Source organism: Cynoglossus semilaevis, chromosome 18 (genome assembly GCF_000523025.1).
Source record: "Cynoglossus semilaevis isolate Cse_v1.0 chromosome 18, Cse_v1.0, whole genome shotgun sequence".
NCBI classification, from domain to species: domain Eukaryota; kingdom Metazoa; phylum Chordata; class Actinopteri; order Pleuronectiformes; family Cynoglossidae; genus Cynoglossus; species Cynoglossus semilaevis.
This window is the reverse complement of record NC_024324.1, coordinates 7,927,764-7,947,917: the sequence shown is the minus strand read 5'-3', so window position 1 is coordinate 7,947,917 and position 20,154 is coordinate 7,927,764. Positions and strand designations below refer to the sequence as shown.

The 20,154-nt window shown below is 40.5% G+C and overlaps 1 protein-coding gene across 1 annotated transcript in view; it reads left to right on the top strand.

The window, feature by feature from the left end:
• The window catches only part of rims3 (regulating synaptic membrane exocytosis 3), a 36,804-nt gene extending 16,866 nt beyond the window's left edge, over window positions 1–19,938 (top strand). Inside the window, 5 exon segments of the mRNA XM_008331435.3 lie at window positions 11,836–11,999; window positions 12,074–12,173; window positions 12,979–13,080; window positions 13,179–13,318; window positions 14,004–19,938. Of these exon segments, the coding sequence (XP_008329657.1) occupies window positions 11,836–11,999; window positions 12,074–12,173; window positions 12,979–13,080; window positions 13,179–13,318; window positions 14,004–14,216 (719 nt within the window). The 3' untranslated portion in view covers window positions 14,217–19,938.
• Window positions 19,939–20,154: the final 216 nt, after the last annotated feature.

Sequence of the window (20,154 nt, the reverse complement as noted above, 5' to 3'; positions counted from 1 at the left end):
TATTATTGGTTGGATGTAGAATACTAGGTGAAACAATTTAAATAAAATATACAGGAATAAACCTAGATAATTCAGCACATTTAGTCTGTTCTGTATTTTCTAGAAGAAAGAAAAAAGAACTTCGTTGTTCACACATCTTTCTCACGGATCAATGAAATCCAAACACTGCTCTCAGCAGTCAGGGCAATTCACCATAAATAGTTTTAATGTTCAACACGGCCTTAGGCAGTGGATGGAACTCCTCGTTACCTTTCAGGTCAGGATGTTCCAGAGAAAGACAACAGTTTGCGGTGTCGTTCTCTCAAAGTTAGCCAGAGAAATAAAAGTCCAAAAATACAGAAATATATACAGGAGAGAATCTTCAAAATCAAACATCATTCAGAATCAGATCATAAATAAAACTAAATACATAATGTAAGTTATGTATTCTTTCTCTGAGGGGGGGTTGGGGATCACTGTTGTAGAACACAAACCAAAAACAAAATGATATTATTATCATAAATGAACAATGGGAGCAGAACAGCTGACCTAGTTGTCGGTGAATGAGTTTCTGCCACGGTTCTGACCTTTTGGTTACAGCAGGGATTTGGACTCTCCAAACTGGAGAAGTCTGTGCCAGTGCAGAGAAGTAACAGGACAGAGATAAGTGAGCTTAATGTTCTGTCAGTAATTAAAGCTAACGGCCTTGATAAGTTACAGTTCAATAAAATCTTATCTAGTATCAATCATCCCACAGAGGGCCGATAAAAGTATTTCCCAACAACGTCATATTGTTGCTTTAATAACTCTGTGTTTTGTTGATGACAAAGAGTGTCAATTGTGATGTTTTATTTCCCTGCACGTAATTGATTTAGACACTATCCAAACGTATTACTGCCAATTTTATTGTAGGCGGATAATGAGTCAGTCATTTCTCATCATCCTGCTCCTGGAGTTTGGGAACATTATTAATGGTGATTTGGGGGAAAATAACAGGATAAAATAACACGGTTTGTCTCCGAGTCAACAAGTTACACTCCGTCATGGAGAGGACTTAGCATCGCCGGTCAGAAATCAGCGAGAGCACTTGGTCGCATCAATGCCGGGGTTTTAAACAGGCAGTAAATTGCAGCGTGTCACTGGACTGAGAGTGTGTGAGGTGAGTCACCATGTTGTGTATAAGTGTCAGTCTGTAAAAGAGCCGTAATTATGGTGTCATTACCAGTCTTCTTGACACTGAGTGCTGTAAACACACACACACTGTATGTACACAAACTCACTGCTGTTGGTCACACAGCGCTGCGGAGGACAGGAAGGCCTTGGAGACAGGGGTTTAGAGGTGCTCGGTACAGGACAGTTCATCTCTGGAGTCTGTATATGAATAGATATCTTTTATGGTGGGCGTCTGAAGTAATCAGTGATGGGGCTAAAACCAGCCTAGGACAAGGACACTGACTAATAAATTTAATAAGATCTAAATCTGCCTTAGTCTGCAGCTTGACTGATGATTCATTTTTGTGACTGGGAGCCATACGTTGTAAATCTGTCTTTATCACCGGATTCTGCACACAAGAACACAGATGCGCTTTGTCCTAGAATTCATAGGATATGTTATTTTCAGTAAAGTCAATAAAAGTGAAATACTACAGATTAGTTTACAAAGCCTAACAATGTGTAAATATTTATTAAAATGTTAACAAAAAACTATTAGCATTATTTGTAGTTGTATTTTTATTATTTTTATTTTGTTTTTATTATTATTTAATTTCCACCAGCTGAGATAGATCGTGTGAATTTATCGTGCAGAAAGTGTGGTTTCTGCTCAGTGTTGGTTCAGTTATGTTCAGCCCAAGTTCAGCAGCGATACCATTGAACACTGTGTTCCCACAGAACAAATCTGCCAAAAAATGATGGCGAGATAATTTCCCTCCTGCTCAACTTAGCTCCATTTGTCGAACAATTTATCTGACACGGCGATAATTTTCCTCGCCAAAAGTCAAACTGTTGGAAAAATGGTTGGAAAATTTCCTTTGACGCGTGATTTTTGATTAAATGTCTTGGTGAGATAACCTTTAAATGCCAGATATCGGTTTATTTTCTTCTGAAATTATAAAATATTTCACAGCCTTCTGTTGTCATCTACTGCCCCTGCCTCCACGTAAACTGTTTAGTCCTCTTGGTTTGTTCGGCCTTTGGCTCCTGACTTAAATAATCAGGAGGAAATTGCGTCTGAATTTGATTACTCTCTCCTCATTGTAATGAATTGTCATTAGACAGGAACCCGTGTGTTGTATTAACTCTCTGACAGACATCCTGCCACATGTGAAGCGTGCGGATATGAAGAAATATTTTTCCCATGCACCCCGGTGCTGTGAAAGGCTAATGGCCTCAAATTGACCACTGCCTGCCTGGTCTTCGAGCTGTTCATGTGATTCTCACACGCTGATTATACTCTACATACACACAAACACACATATGACTTCAGGAGCTTCACAAGACTTTGGTTGAAATCTTGTATTCTCACATACTTTACGCACAGTGAGAAGTTTCCAACTATTTCATTTGACTTTAAAGATATTTGTGACACTGTGTTGACTAGTAAATGCCAAAATTGAGGATGATTTTGCAAACCAATTTTTTTTTTGGTTTATCACAAAATACATAAAATAGCATAAAATATTTCAGTTGACATTACAGAGAAGATGATGAAAAAATAGTTCTTGTCATAAATGTACTGTCACTGCTACAAACAAGCTTTACGTTGGATGGAGTTTCTGATACCTGTAACTACAGTTTAATCTGTCAAAAACAACACATGGTCTATAACTTACCTTTGACTATTCAGAACTGATCATCTAAGCAGAGGTGCTGTTTCTACGACTACACACAGAAACAGACAGGATTCACACAGATCTAAATGCAGCTTAAAAGGAATCACATGCCGACACACACGCAGGAGCCGTATCTGTGGATCACACTGAAGGTTTTATGTGACGCCCTGGACTGTTAGGTATAATCTATGATTAACCTGAGGCTCCTGACTCTTCATTAATGAAGAACTGTGACACCGCTGATCTACTGTTCACTGTTGTTCTATATCTTTCAATACCTGCACAAGAAACATGTGGCATGAATGAGTGTGTGTGTGTTTTTCTCACTGTAAAAAATAGAAATTTAGAAATTGAGTTTTAATACTTTCTTTGAACACTTTAAAAGTCAACCTACTCAAGTCAACTAGAGTTAGATAAGACAGAGAGCTGTAAAAGTTACAGAGAGAGAAACATAAATCTGTGTGTATTCACGTCTGCAGCTGTACAAAAAAAACCACTAAACTATTTTCTTACATCATGTTTTGACACAGAACACCAACTCTGATGCTGCGATTCATACATTTGATCTCTCCTCTTCACTGCCGCTTCTCCCTCCATTCTTCCTTTTGCCCAAATTTAGCAGAGTCCGGCTGTGAAGATGGCACAACGGATCTTTCATCTACAACACCCATGCCTGGTTACTGTTGCTATGCACGGTGAATCGTTGCCGTCACGGGTGCATCCAATAGGCATGTCGGTGCAGAGTCTAAAAACAGCAGTCTGTATTAGAGCAAATAATGAGAAAGGCTTCATCAATGTTTTCTACAAATGTCAGAGCGGTCCGTAACGATCTATGCAGCACACACACACACACAAATGCATACGGTGTACACACATGCTGCAGTCTGTGTGATTGTGCATGCTGTTGCTGCGTACTGTATAGATCCGTTCTGTGCCGTTAGCACCTTCATCAGTTTTGTTTCCTCTGTGCTGTCGATCTGTTTGTTCTTTCTATTCTTACTCTGATCTGACTCCATCTGGGTCCATGATGACTATCAAGCACAGGTCTTTACAGACAAAAAGAAAGTTTGGAGCGTGCCACTGCTGCTGCAGGCTGTGAGATCCATGAGTGTGTCTTCAGGGACAAAGTATTACTCATCACACTGAAGGCTGCAGTCGACACCATAACAAGAATCCGTCTTCTGCTGCACAGACAAGAATAACAAGTTATGTAATGTCATTATTTTAGCTACTCAATATACAGTATGGTCGGCCATCTCTAATTACTGCTTCCTCAGTGTGTGTGTGTGTGCGTGTGCATGTGTGTGATGGGAGGGGAGAAATTGCTGAATAATTTAAAAGGGAGTGTCCAAGAGGAGAGAGCCGGGGACAAAGATGGACAGAAGCCAGTTAGCTAGAAAAAAAGTAGAAAAGGAAATTGGCATTTATTTTTATGGAGAAAATAAAAAAAGCATCTTTGTGTTAAATGCAATTGAACAAGAATTAATGGGTGAAAAAGCAGGTGGCGATAAAGAGTAGCCGTACAACGAGAGAAGAGTTGGCTGATTAGGAAGTGAGACTCCTGGAGAGGAGGGCAGGAGCAGAGAGGGAGGAAGGGAAAGGCCTTATGAGCCCCGCTTCTTGGTGCAATGCAGACGGCATTGCCATGGAAACCAATGAAGGGAAGCGCAGATGAGGAGAAGGAGGAGGAGGGGGTTACATGGGAAGGAAGAGATCACTGCTATGCACTGTGCAGAAGGGGAGGGGCGTGGGGAGGAGACTGTTGTGATGGGAGAGGAGGGGCGGCAAATGGGCAACAAGTTAAATTAATAGCCAGTTGATGGTTGAGAGATGGTTTTATAGAGGAAATGACCCACAAGTGGGTAAATAAAGTCACTCTGAAGGATGTTTAGGACAAATTTAATTTCCTCATAGAAATATGTTGACCATCACAGTGAGAGAAACACACACACACACACATCGTCTAATTACACATTGATTTTTCATATTTTTTAAAGGGCAGTTATGTAGTGAAGTACCAAAAACAGTGTGGACTTCCAGGTCGGTGCGGAGCTCTTATTTAAGATTTAACTGAGCTTTGGAGAAGTGTTGCCTCAATAAATTATTTTAAAGAAGGTGATGGAGCATGAGGCTGTCACCATGGCGCCGGTTGTCTCAGGTGGCATCGTCTGGGTCCAGATCCGAGGGCGGGGGTTGTCATGGCAGCTGGAGTGATTGGAGTTTGTCTCAGTGTGGTCCTCTCTCACACACACACACACACACACACACATGCACACAGACATATGTGTAGACATACTGCACCTCCCGGCCCCCACCCTAACACCAGCTCCTCTAAGCATATGCCTTGTCTTAATCCTTATCTGTTCTGTAGTCTGAGAATTCTGAACTAAATCTACTAAACTAAACTAAACTATTTACTATTGCATCTTTTTCTTCAGTCTTTGCCTTGTGGCTTTTGTGAATCTATCTATCTATCTGTCTATCTATCTATCTATCTGTCTATATATCTATCTATCTATATATTTGAGTGAGTTCAGCTTTTTGTGCCTTTAATACAACAGGTTGCTGTAAGGTGGCTACTATGATACTGGGGACCCACAGTGGGACAGCAGTAGACACACACACACACACACACTGTTGAAAATATTCTTGACTGCAGGATTATAAATAGAAAGCAGCAGAAGGCAGCGCCCCGCTCCTCTTCTCCATTGTCCACGGGACCCCGTCATCCTCATCCTCTCTCTCCACGCTTTACCTCCTCATGTTCATTCCCTTCCGAGACTTTATTTCACCGGCCTCCGTCCTCTGGTTATATTTCATCCTCCCAAACCCCCCCCACGACTCCCGAGTGTCTTCGCTGGCTGTCTGTTTATCTCCATAGAGACAGCGGTGATGCAGGGGTGTCCGTGGTTGTCATGGCGATAATATTGGAACAGTGTGGATACTTAATGAGCTTAGAGCTGCTGAAGTTAATGAAGTCCGACGGCTGTACCTGTGTGTCTGCTCCACTGGCAGCAGAGAGAGAGCGGCTGCTCGTTAAAAGTCTCCTCTCGTGATTTCACTGCACTGGTCGAGTGTCCAGGCTCCTGTCGAAGTTCCTGCTGTGAGCGAGTAACCTAATGAGCTCTGCAGACCAAACAAAGAGGAGGAGACTCGTCGGCTTTTTCCTCTTAGAAAAGAATAGAGAGACCTTTGTTATTTGGTGCTAATTAACTTCTGAAATAATGAGAAAGGGGAAGAGGAAACCTACAGAGCTGTTAGTTCACCTGTGAATCAAAGCAGAGCGAGTGACAACAAGTGAGGAGCGTGGACCTCAGGGTACCTCATCGATTGTGATGATTCAATTATTTTAAAATGATGATGAAACCATAATGCCAATAACAATCAATAACTATATTTGTTTATCCTGTAGCAACAAAACATATTACTTAGTAACATTTGCTTTTATTAAAGGAGCATTCCACTTGATGTTTGACGACATAAATCTCCCTTGTTGACAAAAAAATTGTACAGTGGTAACCAAAAAAAAAAAAAAAATTCCCCCATGGAAGACATAATTCTTTCCAAAAAAAAGAGAGATCACCAACAGTTCAAATGCCATTCTCACAATAAAACTTTAAACAACAATTTGAGGAAAAAGAATGGGACACATCTTAAACGTTGAAACTTTGTGATAAGCTACACCACAGGAGTTGTGTGGAACTTATTTGCTGTTCCTTTTTCCAACATGAAAATGTTCTTGTGGGAGACCATGATGGCTGGGTTTTCTAAAGTTTATATCATGTATCTCTTGTCTACCTCATATTCTCTCTTTGATGTATGAAATCCAAAATACAGCCTTAAAGACAGGGGGCGCTGCTGCAACACTATTGTTTTTTCGAGCTGTGGCCTTGGTTCAGTTTACTAAACTTTGGTTAATGTTGTTAGGAATCTACAGGTGTTGATGCCTGTTATGCTGCTATGATGCTGTGCATGATGTTAACTTTATAGATTTTTATAGATTTAGAATTTTTTTTTCTCTCACCTCTAACCACAGTTCCTATTCCTATACAGCCAATTCAGATTTAATAATAAATAAAAATAGTGACTCCATTTTTTCTTTTTTAAATTCTGTTTTTCTTTACAAGTCAGTCTTTACTGCTACAACTGCAGACAGCAGCAGTCTCTTCCTCCCACCATCTGACTGCGCTGTCAGCCTGCAGCACAGACTGATCAGGTGCAGACACAGTGGGTGAAAAAGTGTGAATGATGCACAGAGGTGTGAAAGTACAAACACTGGCAGTGTGGTTCCACATGGTGTGTGTGTGTGTGTGTGTGTGTGAGTAGAGCTGGAGAAGAAGAACAGGTCTGCTTCCTCGTTTTACAAAGCGTTGGTGTCAGGTCAAGATCAGGTGTAGAACTTTGTCCACATAAACGAGGTCTGAGTGACACAAGAAAACAACATCTTCACACCACAGTGTTCCACAAAAAGAAAGCAGTGACCTCTGAAGCTGTGAGCACACAACCTGACATGTCACGTCCTGAAGTCACAGTAATGCTGTCTTTGAAACCAGGGTGTAACGACGCAGCGCGCCGTGTCATTTCTTGGGGGATGGGCCCTGGAAGCTTCTTCTGGGCTTAGCAGCTCTTCAGCTGCACTGTACCGCCGGTGTCAGCCAAGACGTAAAGCCTTAATAGCTGACCTTCTCCCCTGCAGCTCAGCCTCCACCCTCTCACTGACCTGGACACTCACAACAATCCTCCAGCTGCCTATTTCAGTTGACTCTTATCTTTCAAGACTTGCGCAGAGGTCCCCCTGGTGTCATGATGTGAAATGGATTTTCTGTGTTCAAAATGTGATGGGGCGATACCTGCAAAGTGCAGGGTTTTTTTAAAGGCCATGGGCAATTTTGTAGACATTTGAAGTAAATGTCTTCATGCCACTGGGATCACTTTCAAAATGAAAAAAATGGAAAAACATGATTTTTTTTCCCTCATGTGAAGTTTAACAATTCACTCAGAAATCATGGAATGGGTATTTGACATTAGTGGAAATTGGTTTTGTTCTCAAAGACCCCTCACTGTTAGACCGTAAGTTCACATTGAGTGTTAAATGAAGCCTGTGCTATCAGCTGTAGAACTTCTCTGTAAAAATAAAAGCTTTATGAGAGACATTAACTGTCTGAGAACCTGAATATATTTTGTCAGGGGAAAAATCTATTCTTTAACATTAAAATCTAAAAACGCAGACTGGAACGGGTTGAATCCTGTCATTACACTTTTATTCATGACTTAATATGCAGACAGGAGGTCTATATAAATGTCTAGTCCTTGGTAATTCTTCACTTAATTATTAGATGGGTTTAATATGTCTTCTGGTTATTAGCCTTTGTGGATTATCTACCTGTAATTATGGTACTTGAAGATAATGTGATAATATTTCCAAGGGCCACAGCCCTTATATGACACCTTGTCACCCTAACTCCTGTCTGTATTTTTGCAATTTTTAGACATACTGCACCTCCCGGCCCCCACCCTAACACCAGCTCCTCTAAGCATATGCCTTGTCTTAATCCTTATCTGTTCTGTAGTCTGAGAATTCTGAACTAAATCTACTAAACTAAACTAAACTATTTACTATTGCATCTTTTTCTTCAGTCTTTGCCTTGTGGCTTTTGTGAATCTATCTATCTATCTGTCTATCTATCTATCTATCTGTCTATATATCTATCTATCTATATATTTGAGTGAGTTCAGCTTTTTGTGCCTTTAATACAACAGGTTGCTGTAAGGTGGCTACTATGATACTGGGGACCCACAGTGGGACAGCAGTAGACACACACACACACACACACTGTTGAAAATATTCTTGACTGCAGGATTATAAATAGAAAGCAGCAGAAGGCAGCGCCCCGCTCCTCTTCTCCATTGTCCACGGGACCCCGTCATCCTCATCCTCTCTCTCCACGCTTTACCTCCTCATGTTCATTCCCTTCCGAGACTTTATTTCACCGGCCTCCGTCCTCTGGTTATATTTCATCCTCCCAAACCCCCCCCACGACTCCCGAGTGTCTTCGCTGGCTGTCTGTTTATCTCCATAGAGACAGCGGTGATGCAGGGGTGTCCGTGGTTGTCATGGCGATAATATTGGAACAGTGTGGATACTTAATGAGCTTAGAGCTGCTGAAGTTAATGAAGTCCGACGGCTGTACCTGTGTGTCTGCTCCACTGGCAGCAGAGAGAGAGCGGCTGCTCGTTAAAAGTCTCCTCTCGTGATTTCACTGCACTGGTCGAGTGTCCAGGCTCCTGTCGAAGTTCCTGCTGTGAGCGAGTAACCTAATGAGCTCTGCAGACCAAACAAAGAGGAGGAGACTCGTCGGCTTTTTCCTCTTAGAAAAGAATAGAGAGACCTTTGTTATTTGGTGCTAATTAACTTCTGAAATAATGAGAAAGGGGAAGAGGAAACCTACAGAGCTGTTAGTTCACCTGTGAATCAAAGCAGAGCGAGTGACAACAAGTGAGGAGCGTGGACCTCAGGGTACCTCATCGATTGTGATGATTCAATTATTTTAAAATGATGATGAAACCATAATGCCAATAACAATCAATAACTATATTTGTTTATCCTGTAGCAACAAAACATATTACTTAGTAACATTTGCTTTTATTAAAGGAGCATTCCACTTGATGTTTGACGACATAAATCTCCCTTGTTGACAAAAAAATTGTACAGTGGTAACCAAAAAAAAAAAAAAAATTCCCCCATGGAAGACATAATTCTTTCCAAAAAAAAGAGAGATCACCAACAGTTCAAATGCCATTCTCACAATAAAACTTTAAACAACAATTTGAGGAAAAAGAATGGGACACATCTTAAACGTTGAAACTTTGTGATAAGCTACACCACAGGAGTTGTGTGGAACTTATTTGCTGTTCCTTTTTCCAACATGAAAATGTTCTTGTGGGAGACCATGATGGCTGGGTTTTCTAAAGTTTATATCATGTATCTCTTGTCTACCTCATATTCTCTCTTTGATGTATGAAATCCAAAATACAGCCTTAAAGACAGGGGGCGCTGCTGCAACACTATTGTTTTTTCGAGCTGTGGCCTTGGTTCAGTTTACTAAACTTTGGTTAATGTTGTTAGGAATCTACAGGTGTTGATGCCTGTTATGCTGCTATGATGCTGTGCATGATGTTAACTTTATAGATTTTTATAGATTTAGAATTTTTTTTTCTCTCACCTCTAACCACAGTTCCTATTCCTATACAGCCAATTCAGATTTAATAATAAATAAAAATAGTGACTCCATTTTTTCTTTTTTAAATTCTGTTTTTCTTTACAAGTCAGTCTTTACTGCTACAACTGCAGACAGCAGCAGTCTCTTCCTCCCACCATCTGACTGCGCTGTCAGCCTGCAGCACAGACTGATCAGGTGCAGACACAGTGGGTGAAAAAGTGTGAATGATGCACAGAGGTGTGAAAGTACAAACACTGGCAGTGTGGTTCGGCATGGTGTGTGTGTGTGTGTGTGTGTGTGAGTAGAGCTGGAGAAGAAGAACAGGTCTGCTTCCTCGTTTTACAAAGCGTTGGTGTCAGGTCAAGATCAGGTGTAGAACTTTGTCCACATAAACGAGGTCTGAGTGACACAAGAAAACAACATCTTCACACCACAGTGTTCCACAAAAAGAAAGCAGTGACCTCTGAAGCTGTGAGCACACAACCTGACATGTCACGTCCTGAAGTCACAGTAATGCTGTCTTTGAAACCAGGGTGTAACGACGCAGCGCGCCGTGTCATTTCTTGGGGGATGGGCCCTGGAAGCTTCTTCTGGGCTTAGCAGCTCTTCAGCTGCACTGTACCGCCGGTGTCAGCCAAGACGTAAAGCCTTAATAGCTGACCTTCTCCCCTGCAGCTCAGCCTCCACCCTCTCACTGACCTGGACACTCACAACAATCCTCCAGCTGCCTATTTCAGTTGACTCTTATCTTTCAAGACTTGCGCAGAGGTCCCCCTGGTGTCATGATGTGAAATGGATTTTCTGTGTTCAAAATGTGATGGGGCGATACCTGCAAAGTGCAGGGTTTTTTTAAAGGCCATGGGCAATTTTGTAGACATTTGAAGTAAATGTCTTCATGCCACTGGGATCACTTTCAAAATGAAAAAAATGGAAAAACATGATTTTTTTTCCCTCATGTGAAGTTTAACAATTCACTCAGAAATCATGGAATGGGTATTTGACATTAGTGGAAATTGGTTTTGTTCTCAAAGACCCCTCACTGTTAGACCGTAAGTTCACATTGAGTGTTAAATGAAGCCTGTGCTATCAGCTGTAGAACTTCTCTGTAAAAATAAAAGCTTTATGAGAGACATTAACTGTCTGAGAACCTGAATATATTTTGTCAGGGGAAAAATCTATTCTTTAACATTAAAATCTAAAAACGCAGACTGGAACGGGTTGAATCCTGTCATTACACTTTTATTCATGACTTAATATGCAGACAGGAGGTCTATATAAATGTCTAGTCCTTGGTAATTCTTCACTTAATTATTAGATGGGTTTAATATGTCTTCTGGTTATTAGCCTTTGTGGATTATCTACCTGTAATTATGGTACTTGAAGATAATGTGATAATATTTCCAAGGGCCACAGCCCTTATATGACACCTTGTCACCCTAACTCCTGTCTGTATTTTTGCAATGTTTAATAGTATATATATATATATATATATATATATATATATATATATATTTGCACAGTGTGCAACCCTCTGGGGCTCTCACGCATGACGTTTTGTGTGTAAGTCAGACATGACATGCGTGATGGCAGCTTCCCTATGGAACCGTTTATCGCTTGTGAACATTTAGCCTGTAGGTGTTAGGTAAGGTAAGTGATCCATTAAGAGGGCTGATGGTTTTGAGAGAAAAAAAGCCAAAACATTATTTTGTGTCAACCAGAGCTCCAGTTACATTCAAAGTGTCACCTTTAGTAGAAGGAGGTTAACTGGTTAACCTTTGTGAAAAACTATACTCTTTTTTTCCCAGAAGGTGGCACAAAGAAGCTCCGCAGCACCATCCGGCGGAGCACAGAGACCGGCATTGCCGTGGAAATGAGGAGCAGAGTGACACGGCAAGGGAGCAAGGACTCCACCGACGGGAGCACCAACTCAAACAGCTCAGATGGAACGTGAGTGTTTTGTGGACGTGCTGTATATTTATGTAAACACACACGTACTGAACATTGATTTTAATAACATCTTCACTCTGCTCTGATTCCCCTCAGGTTTGTATACTGGGACCAGAGAGCCAGTTCAGTGACTTTCTGGATGGACTAGGCCCAGCTCAGATTGTAGGCCGACAAACATTAGCTACACCCCCAATGGGTAAGACAGGAATGGTGCAGACCTGTGACACTCATTCTTCTCTTGTCTCTCCCTCTCAATGTTTTCTCATTGCCCTAACGTGCAATTAATATTCTTCGATAAACAATAGACGTCCATTATCATCCATGACACAATCCGGTGTAAAATATCTTAAATAAATGCCTCTTATTAGATGTGCGATGTGCAAAAAAATCACAACCAAATGTTTCTTTCATGTAATTCTGAACCAAGATATACAGTGAGAAGCGCAGCGGCATGTAAAAATAGCACACGGTGCTATTGAATTCAGAAGTGAATAAAGTTATTCTTTAATGATGTATAAATCTTTGATGATGATGTCAACGCAGCAGCAGCAGCAGCAGCAGGAAACAGTGGAGGCAACTGCTTCTCAGTGGAGACGGAATTACAACCCTCTGTCGCTCTCTCCTGTTGAATACTGGCAATTGCAATGTTGGAGCGGTTGTGCCTTCACAGTGTAGGGCGTCTGTTATTTTATATTGTTTTTAATTGTTAAATGTATTTATTGACCGAGGTTAAGGGGTCGATTTAGAGGAACTATTTCAACACCAAGTACTAGCAACCTTTTTATATCTGAAATAGAACTACCTGAACTCTACTGTACTTCTGGTTGAGGGCAAGTGACAATTCCAACATAATTCCAGTGTGGAGAAGCTCCAGGGTCCTGACAGACCAGTCCTATCATTTTGTTCCTAGTTCTTGTGGTAACATCATGCCACAGCATAAGTCCAGCTCCAACCTAAAATAACCAACAAAAAAAAAAAATCATTATTATTTTCCATTGCAGGGGACGTCAATGTGGGCATGGTGGACAGAGGAGGGCAGCTGGAGGTGGAGGTCAACCAGGCCAGAGGGTTAATCCCCAAGCCTGGCTCCAAGAACATACCAGGTACATGAAGTGATGGATGAGAGGTCACACTCTGTGACCTTGATGCTCATGTACTGTAAGACCTTATAACTTCCGTTTTGCTTGTGTTTCATTTGTAGCAACATACGTGAAGGTGTATGTGCTGGAGAATGGTGTGTGCTTGGCTAAGAAGAAAACCAAAGTAGTCAAGAGGAATTTGGACCCAACCTACCAGCAGGGGCTGCTGTTTGATGAGAGTCCTCAGGGCAAAGTCCTACAGGTAAGTGGTTCAAGGTGCCTTTGGTTTTGGTTAAACACCTTGGAGTACAATGAAGTTTTGGTGTGCTCTGTGTTGAAGCAGTAAAGTTGACAATGACGTATGGATTATACCATTCAAAATACACCTTTGTACATTCAGTTGCATAGAATCAAAGAGGAGTGCAATTGCTTTAGTCAACAAAGGGCGTGAGGTGTGGACAAACATTAATCGTACATAATTAACGCTTATCTGTCTTGTGTTGCACTCATCAACAAGTTCAGGCCAAAATGTTGATAAGTGCAATTGCTGCCTTTTTTCAGCAGAGGGCCTGACGGGCAGAATAATGATTATGTTTTAATACAAAAAAGTGATATGAGGATAGTATCCACCCATCGTAACATATTGTACATGTTTCGGCAAAGAAAGATTTGATTAAGATTGTTTGAATTGAGCTATGAAAATACATGTTACATGAGTAGCTCCCAGACATTTTAATTTTCTAAAAGTAGCTCTGAGAGACCAAAAGGTCGGAGACCCCTGGTCCAGACTGTGGAAAAACTTTAATATGGACCTGTTTTAGAATTTACATTTTATGACCTCCTTTATATATAATAATATAATATATTATATATATAATATATTAATAATAATAATGCATAATAATCTTGAAACATTTTCAAATATTGATGTCTTTCTTCTTCCGTAGGTAATTGTTTGGGGGGATTACGGGCGCATGGACCACAAGTGCTTCATGGGAATGGCCCAGATCCTTCTGGACGACTTGGACCTGACCGCCACAGTCGGCGGCTGGTACAAGCTCTTCCCTACCTCCTCTTTGGCAGATCCCAGCATCGGACCCCTCACCAGACGCCTCTCCCAGTCCTCACTGGAGAGCGCCACCAGCCCGTCATGCACCTAAAAGCCCACACACAAACGTACGCAGGCAGAGTCATGCAGACACGGACACTTGTACTGTATATACACAACCACTGTATCTGACACGCAAGAAAGGTAGGCACACACACACACACACACGGTAATCTGTGCAGGACGACACGTACGACATCATATCTGCTCTGCCATAATGTCGGACAACACACTTTTACGTTCTCACCCACCAAACTACGTTTGTATTTTGAATATCATTGAGCAAATTCAACTATTTTAACAAATCATGTAGCATTTTTTAACCCTTTCATTCCAATGTTTACCACCAGAACACAACACCGACGCTGCGTGCCAAGAGCCCAGATCTCTGTGGCATGACTCACACCAGAATCATTCCCCATGCCAGTTTCTATACTCTCTCTATGCCAAACTAAGGGACAAAAAAAAATTTTTTAAACCAAAGCAATTGTTATCGTTGTTATTATTACTATAAGTAGTGAGTAAAGTAGTCTACAATATAAAGTATGGATATGTAGCAGAGTCAATGACTTAGATGTAATGCAAAAAAAATTAAATTTACATTCTACACGTGTGGACTGAGAACGGAGGGCCAGTCACACACCTGGACGACAGGCTGGGACGGTCGCATAGTGGCTATTATGTGAAGTGGCAGCACTGCTATTCTATTCTATCATTTTCACAGGGCAGAGTTTATATATAGATATACATATATATATAAATATATAGTTAAATACTTATTTGTGTTTATGTATGTATCGGCTGCAACCTGCATGTTTGCTTGTGACTGAGGCAAGTGCTTAAGTCATTATTTTTTTGCTTGCCTTGACCAATGTATGAGGGGTTTTTAGTGCCACCTTACATTGCAATCTGTCCTGATAAGAAGAGCACTGCACTGAGTAATGGAGAAGGATGATGGGAGGAGGGGGCGTGGGAGGGAGGTGTGGCTTTCAACACCATCTGCAGAAGAAGAAAAGAAACTGGCGAGCTGCACATTTGCTGAGAAAAATCTGCCTTCATGCAGAGAAGGGCAGACTATTGTACCGTTAGGCGTTCGAGGGAAATCCAGGGGGGGTCACAGTCTGTCCCTCTCGCTCTTTCTCTCTCTGTAAACCAGCACCGAGACCTATCTGAACTTCCTGTTGAATTCCCTGTGTCATCTTGCTCTTTGATTGCTCAAGGGAGGCGGCACGGAGTTGAACAAACCACTTGTCCCTGTCTCTAGTCTGGTCAAACCACAGTCAGACCTTCATCCGCAGACGAACATGCACAGATGATTCCACCTCCCACCCTCCTGGTGTCTCCTTGTTTGCTCCTCTTCTCTGACACACCCAGAGTGTAGCAGAGATTTTTTGTAAATGTGTGTACGATGTATTTTAACCCAGAGACGTGTGTCTTTGTGATATCTGACTATTTGCAGCGGTGTTACTAGCTAGCAGGGTGATTGTTAACCTGCCATATATGGTACTTTAACTTGTTTCAGGTGCAATATGTCGACTCTAACTGATTTCTCAGCAGTCTTGATTTGTATTTCCTGTCAGGCGGTGTTTGTTTTCAAGAAGGCACTTTACTGAAATATGTTTAAATACTTTACTAAAAATTATTAGGCCACTGTTTGATTTTGTCTCTACGGCACTCATCATCGCTGCGTATTTTAAATGTGTGCTGCATGGAAAAGCAGAGGTGCGGCTTCTGATCCATAGACTGCTTTATATAAATGTGCCATTTCTTGAGTTTTTAGTGAAACCACGACCAAAACGTCTACTGATTTACACTGTTTTCTTTTGAATCTTTACTCGTCCAGTACACCAGTTATGTCTAAGATCTGCCAAGGTCAAACTAGCCTGTTAAAAAAAACCCTGTGGTCAGGAGCTGGTTTTAGGTTTTTATTACAGTCACACACCGTCTCTACTTTTCTAATTTGTTTTCTGAAAAGATTTTTCAAGGCTTTTTGTCTTCTCGGCACCTGAACCTTCAATGGGAGTGTTGAGCTGATCTCAGTGTTGGCTCCAGATTTCTTCTTCACTTTGGAGTATTTATTGCTGGATCCTTACTCGTATGACTGTGTATGAAGTACATGTACGAACCCATTTTATTTTTGTTGTGGACAGCAGGCATGTTGTAAAAATAAGGACTTGTTTGCTTGGTATTTGCACACACCTTGTGATTATAAAAACAAAACATAGATGACAATTGAAGTGAAAGAACTTTGAAACACAGACAGGTGTGTTTATAGATCAGAGAACGTCTGTCACAAACCTATGACCCAGTGCGACCAAAATGATCAACTAAAATAGTTACCTTCCTTCTCGGTGTAGTGTGGGTGTTCTAAATGAAGGCACAGTTTTAGCCTGTGATGCATAACGAACAGTGATGTATGAGTGAGACATTTGAAAAGTCTAGATATTTATTAGATTCTTTTGTGTACTGCATCACGTAAAAATGATGATGATGATGGCTGTTCGGATTGAGTGTTAAAACCTTTTTTTATTCCATCGGGACGAGTATCATAAGAAAAAAAAATAGTCTCACAACATGATGTTTTTGTTTGAAATTAATGATGAAAACACTGCAGGGCAGGAAAAAAAGGAAAGATGGAAATGACTATAGCTGCAAGTAGAAAAAGACAGGGCTAAAGAGGATAGAATATTAACCACATAGTACTGATGCTTTGAAAAACAAAGACCAACTTGTTTTACTGTTTGTTGCCTAGTCTAGATTTTATTTTACCGGTTCCTTGCGTGACACCCATACGTGTGGTTGTGGCTTCCAGTTGTTTACAGGCTTTTGTGTTTGTGCCTTATGCTAACAAACCGACCTGTAAATTCAAATGTTGCTTTTGTGTAAACTTGGTCAAAGGTTTCCACATGAACTGAGGTAAACCAGGTAGTTACCTTCTGGAATGACCGCGGTGAATGGTTTCAGAATAATATTTCACTAACTGCTTAGTGTTGCTGTAGGTGAGAAATGATAAAGTATTTAAATGTTATTTAGTTCTTATTCTTCATCAGAATCAGCTGTGTTTGCAAACAGTAGGACAATTTGGTCTGTGTTGTGTTCTAGTGTAACCAGTGCTATGTGTTTAAAGGAACACGGACATGTGTTTGGACGTAGCCAGGGCTGGATGGCTCAGCTGGAGTGTCTCTGTCTTTGTTTCTCAAACATTCAAAGAAGATTTGAATGTAAAGTTCAGAAAATTAAAAAAAAAGTTTGGAATGTAACCCACACTCTTGCTTGTTTCCCAGTAAAACCCACGCTTTTCTACCGCTCCCTCAGTGAACTGTGTTTTGTCCTGAGTGTTCCGTCGAAAATCTATTTTATTTTTTTAAGAAGAGAGGATTTTAGAGAAGGAAGCTGCAGAGCCAGAGGAGCACTAAGGGTAAACTCTTTTGCCTTTTGACTTCAGTGAAAATGAGGGCTTGTTCATTTTACGATGGCCTTATTTGTTGTGGGAGGCGTTGCTTCAGACATTGTAGCACACAGCTGAGAGTTTCGACAATGGTATTTAGCTTGAACTATTGTACTAAAGTTCTATATCTGTACATGTATAGTTTTATGAATGTATTTCTTAATCCTTACTCTGAACTGAGGATTGAAAAAGTCTTTGTCTCGTTTGCTATTCTGTCTCTCGGGGACTTTCCAGGGAACTCACTGCTCTCTGCTGGTTCAGGTTAATCCCTGCTTTGACTGTACTCTACTGTCCTGTCTTCATTTAAAAGAACAGCTCTGCGATGGAAATGTGTATAAATTGTCTGCTGAAATGGATTTTTAATTTATAAAAATCACCATAACTTGTCCTGATTAAACAACACAAAGCACTGTTGCTCGAGGTAACCGAGTACTGCATTTAGAGTAATTCGGTCCAATATACACGATGCTTGTCCTATTTATTATCTGTAACTGTAGGAAACCCCAGGGCTGTTTGTTTTTCAGCTAACAATAAGCTCATGCTATTATTACCAGTGCTACGTAACATGAGCTGATTTCTCCTGAGACACAAAGTGGGTGTGTACCAGTCAGTCAAACGTGACTGTAAAACAAGAATCCAGTTGATTTTGGATACAATGTGTTTTAAAAAAAAGTTGAGTCATTTCTAGATTTAGTTAGATAGTTTTCTTGATGACAAAAGCTCTGCTCACAGAAGCTGCACAAAAATGGGATGGATTACTGAAGCGTCTGAACTTTAGGCTTTAGCTACCGACGGTAATATTAACAAAACATGGCCAGGTTAATAAGTGTTAATGTCAGTTTATATTCAAAATAACACCTCCAGTTCTGGCCGAAAAAAAAAAGGTGTTAGTGGAGGTGGTTGTTGTTTTCCTTCTGTAACGTGAGCTGTGTTTTTGCCTGCAGTCTGAAACAGTACTTGGTGACTTGGCACAACAGTGTTCTGTTCTGAAATGGCTGAATTTCTTTTTCTTTTTACACGTTTTATGTCATTATACAAGCCAATGGAATTGTAAATGATTTTTTTTGTGTGTTACTTTGAGCTACAAAATGGTGGCCAAATGGCTGCTCTGTTGTTTTTTTTTTTTGGATGAAGAAAATTGGAGAATTGAAGTGAGATACAAATCAACTGTCAGATATACTTGGTTCTAAAAGCAGCATGGATTTAGTCTTTTGAAATAACAATTATTTTGGCAATAACTCTTGGCTGTCTGCCCTTACTGCCGCTGGGGCTCAGTGTTGCATTCAGCCCTAACCAAATAATGTTGAGTTAGAGATATTGTCAAGCGTTCGTAATAATTTTCACTCAACCAAACATGGAGTACATTGTAATTTTGATTTATTATTTTTTATATTACTTAAAGTATTTTTTATTTTCTTTTTGAACAAAGTATGCATTCCACACCTTTGCCAATGTAGCAGGGCTCAACAAAACAGAACAGACGTCATAACCAACAACATCCAGCCAGCATTAACAGGTGAGACCTGTTTGCATGCAAAATAAGACTTGTATTGGTCTACCCACAGGTCCCACAGGGACTGGAATTAGGTTTGCACGCATGATACTTATGTAACCCAACGAAAAAATTGATACAATTTATTTCTATTCTTGTTTCTTATCTTTCATAATCTGCACAACCTTCCTAAGTATTCATTGTTTTTTTTTTTTTTTTGTTTGTTTTCCAAATGTACGCCCAGTGTAGCTTAACTTCTCAACGACAAGGCAACCTGTATCTTATCAAGCTCAGCAAAGCACAACCCTGACGAAAAAAACCACAGGCCTGATGTGAATCCACTCTCACTTGTTCTTTGTGGTTTTGAAATAAAATAATGGAGCACGGTTTTATTTCCAAGCACAAATGGGAGTTTGATGTCTTGGGGATGAAAGTACTAGAGAGTATTTGCTGGTGTTTGTACATTATCGGTTGTCTTTTCCTAAACAGGCCTTAACCTTTCACCTTCCTACCCCACTGTGTTCATTTTGAAGGGCAAAGCATAGCAGACTGTTAGAGAAAAGGATTTTGCAACGAAGAAAAAGGGAGCTGTAATTTTATACCTGTGCTTTGTAAATGTTTTCTATGTGCAGTATTTGATAATGTAAAACTGGTATTTTTGTGGTTTGTACGCTGCAAAATTGATTACTTAAGGTGCACGTAGTTTTGTAAGAAAATTGAACCAAACTGAGGAAAAAAAAACCCAGACAAGACCAGTTTCGGATTCAGAAGCCTGTATCTGCATGCCCTTTGACATCTGGACACACAGTCAATAAAGGTAATTTGAACCTAAGACTTCTGTGGTGTTAATTTCATCATGACCCCCAATGCATAATTCACTTCCTATTCATATATAATATCTGTATCTCCTCCTCTTTATATATACATATATACTGTATATATATATATATATGTATACGCTCTTTCTATCAAACAAAAAGTTCTAAGAGAGTAAACCAACTAAAAAAAAAAGAATGTGAATGTCAGCGGTCATCTGTAGGGGGCGCACTG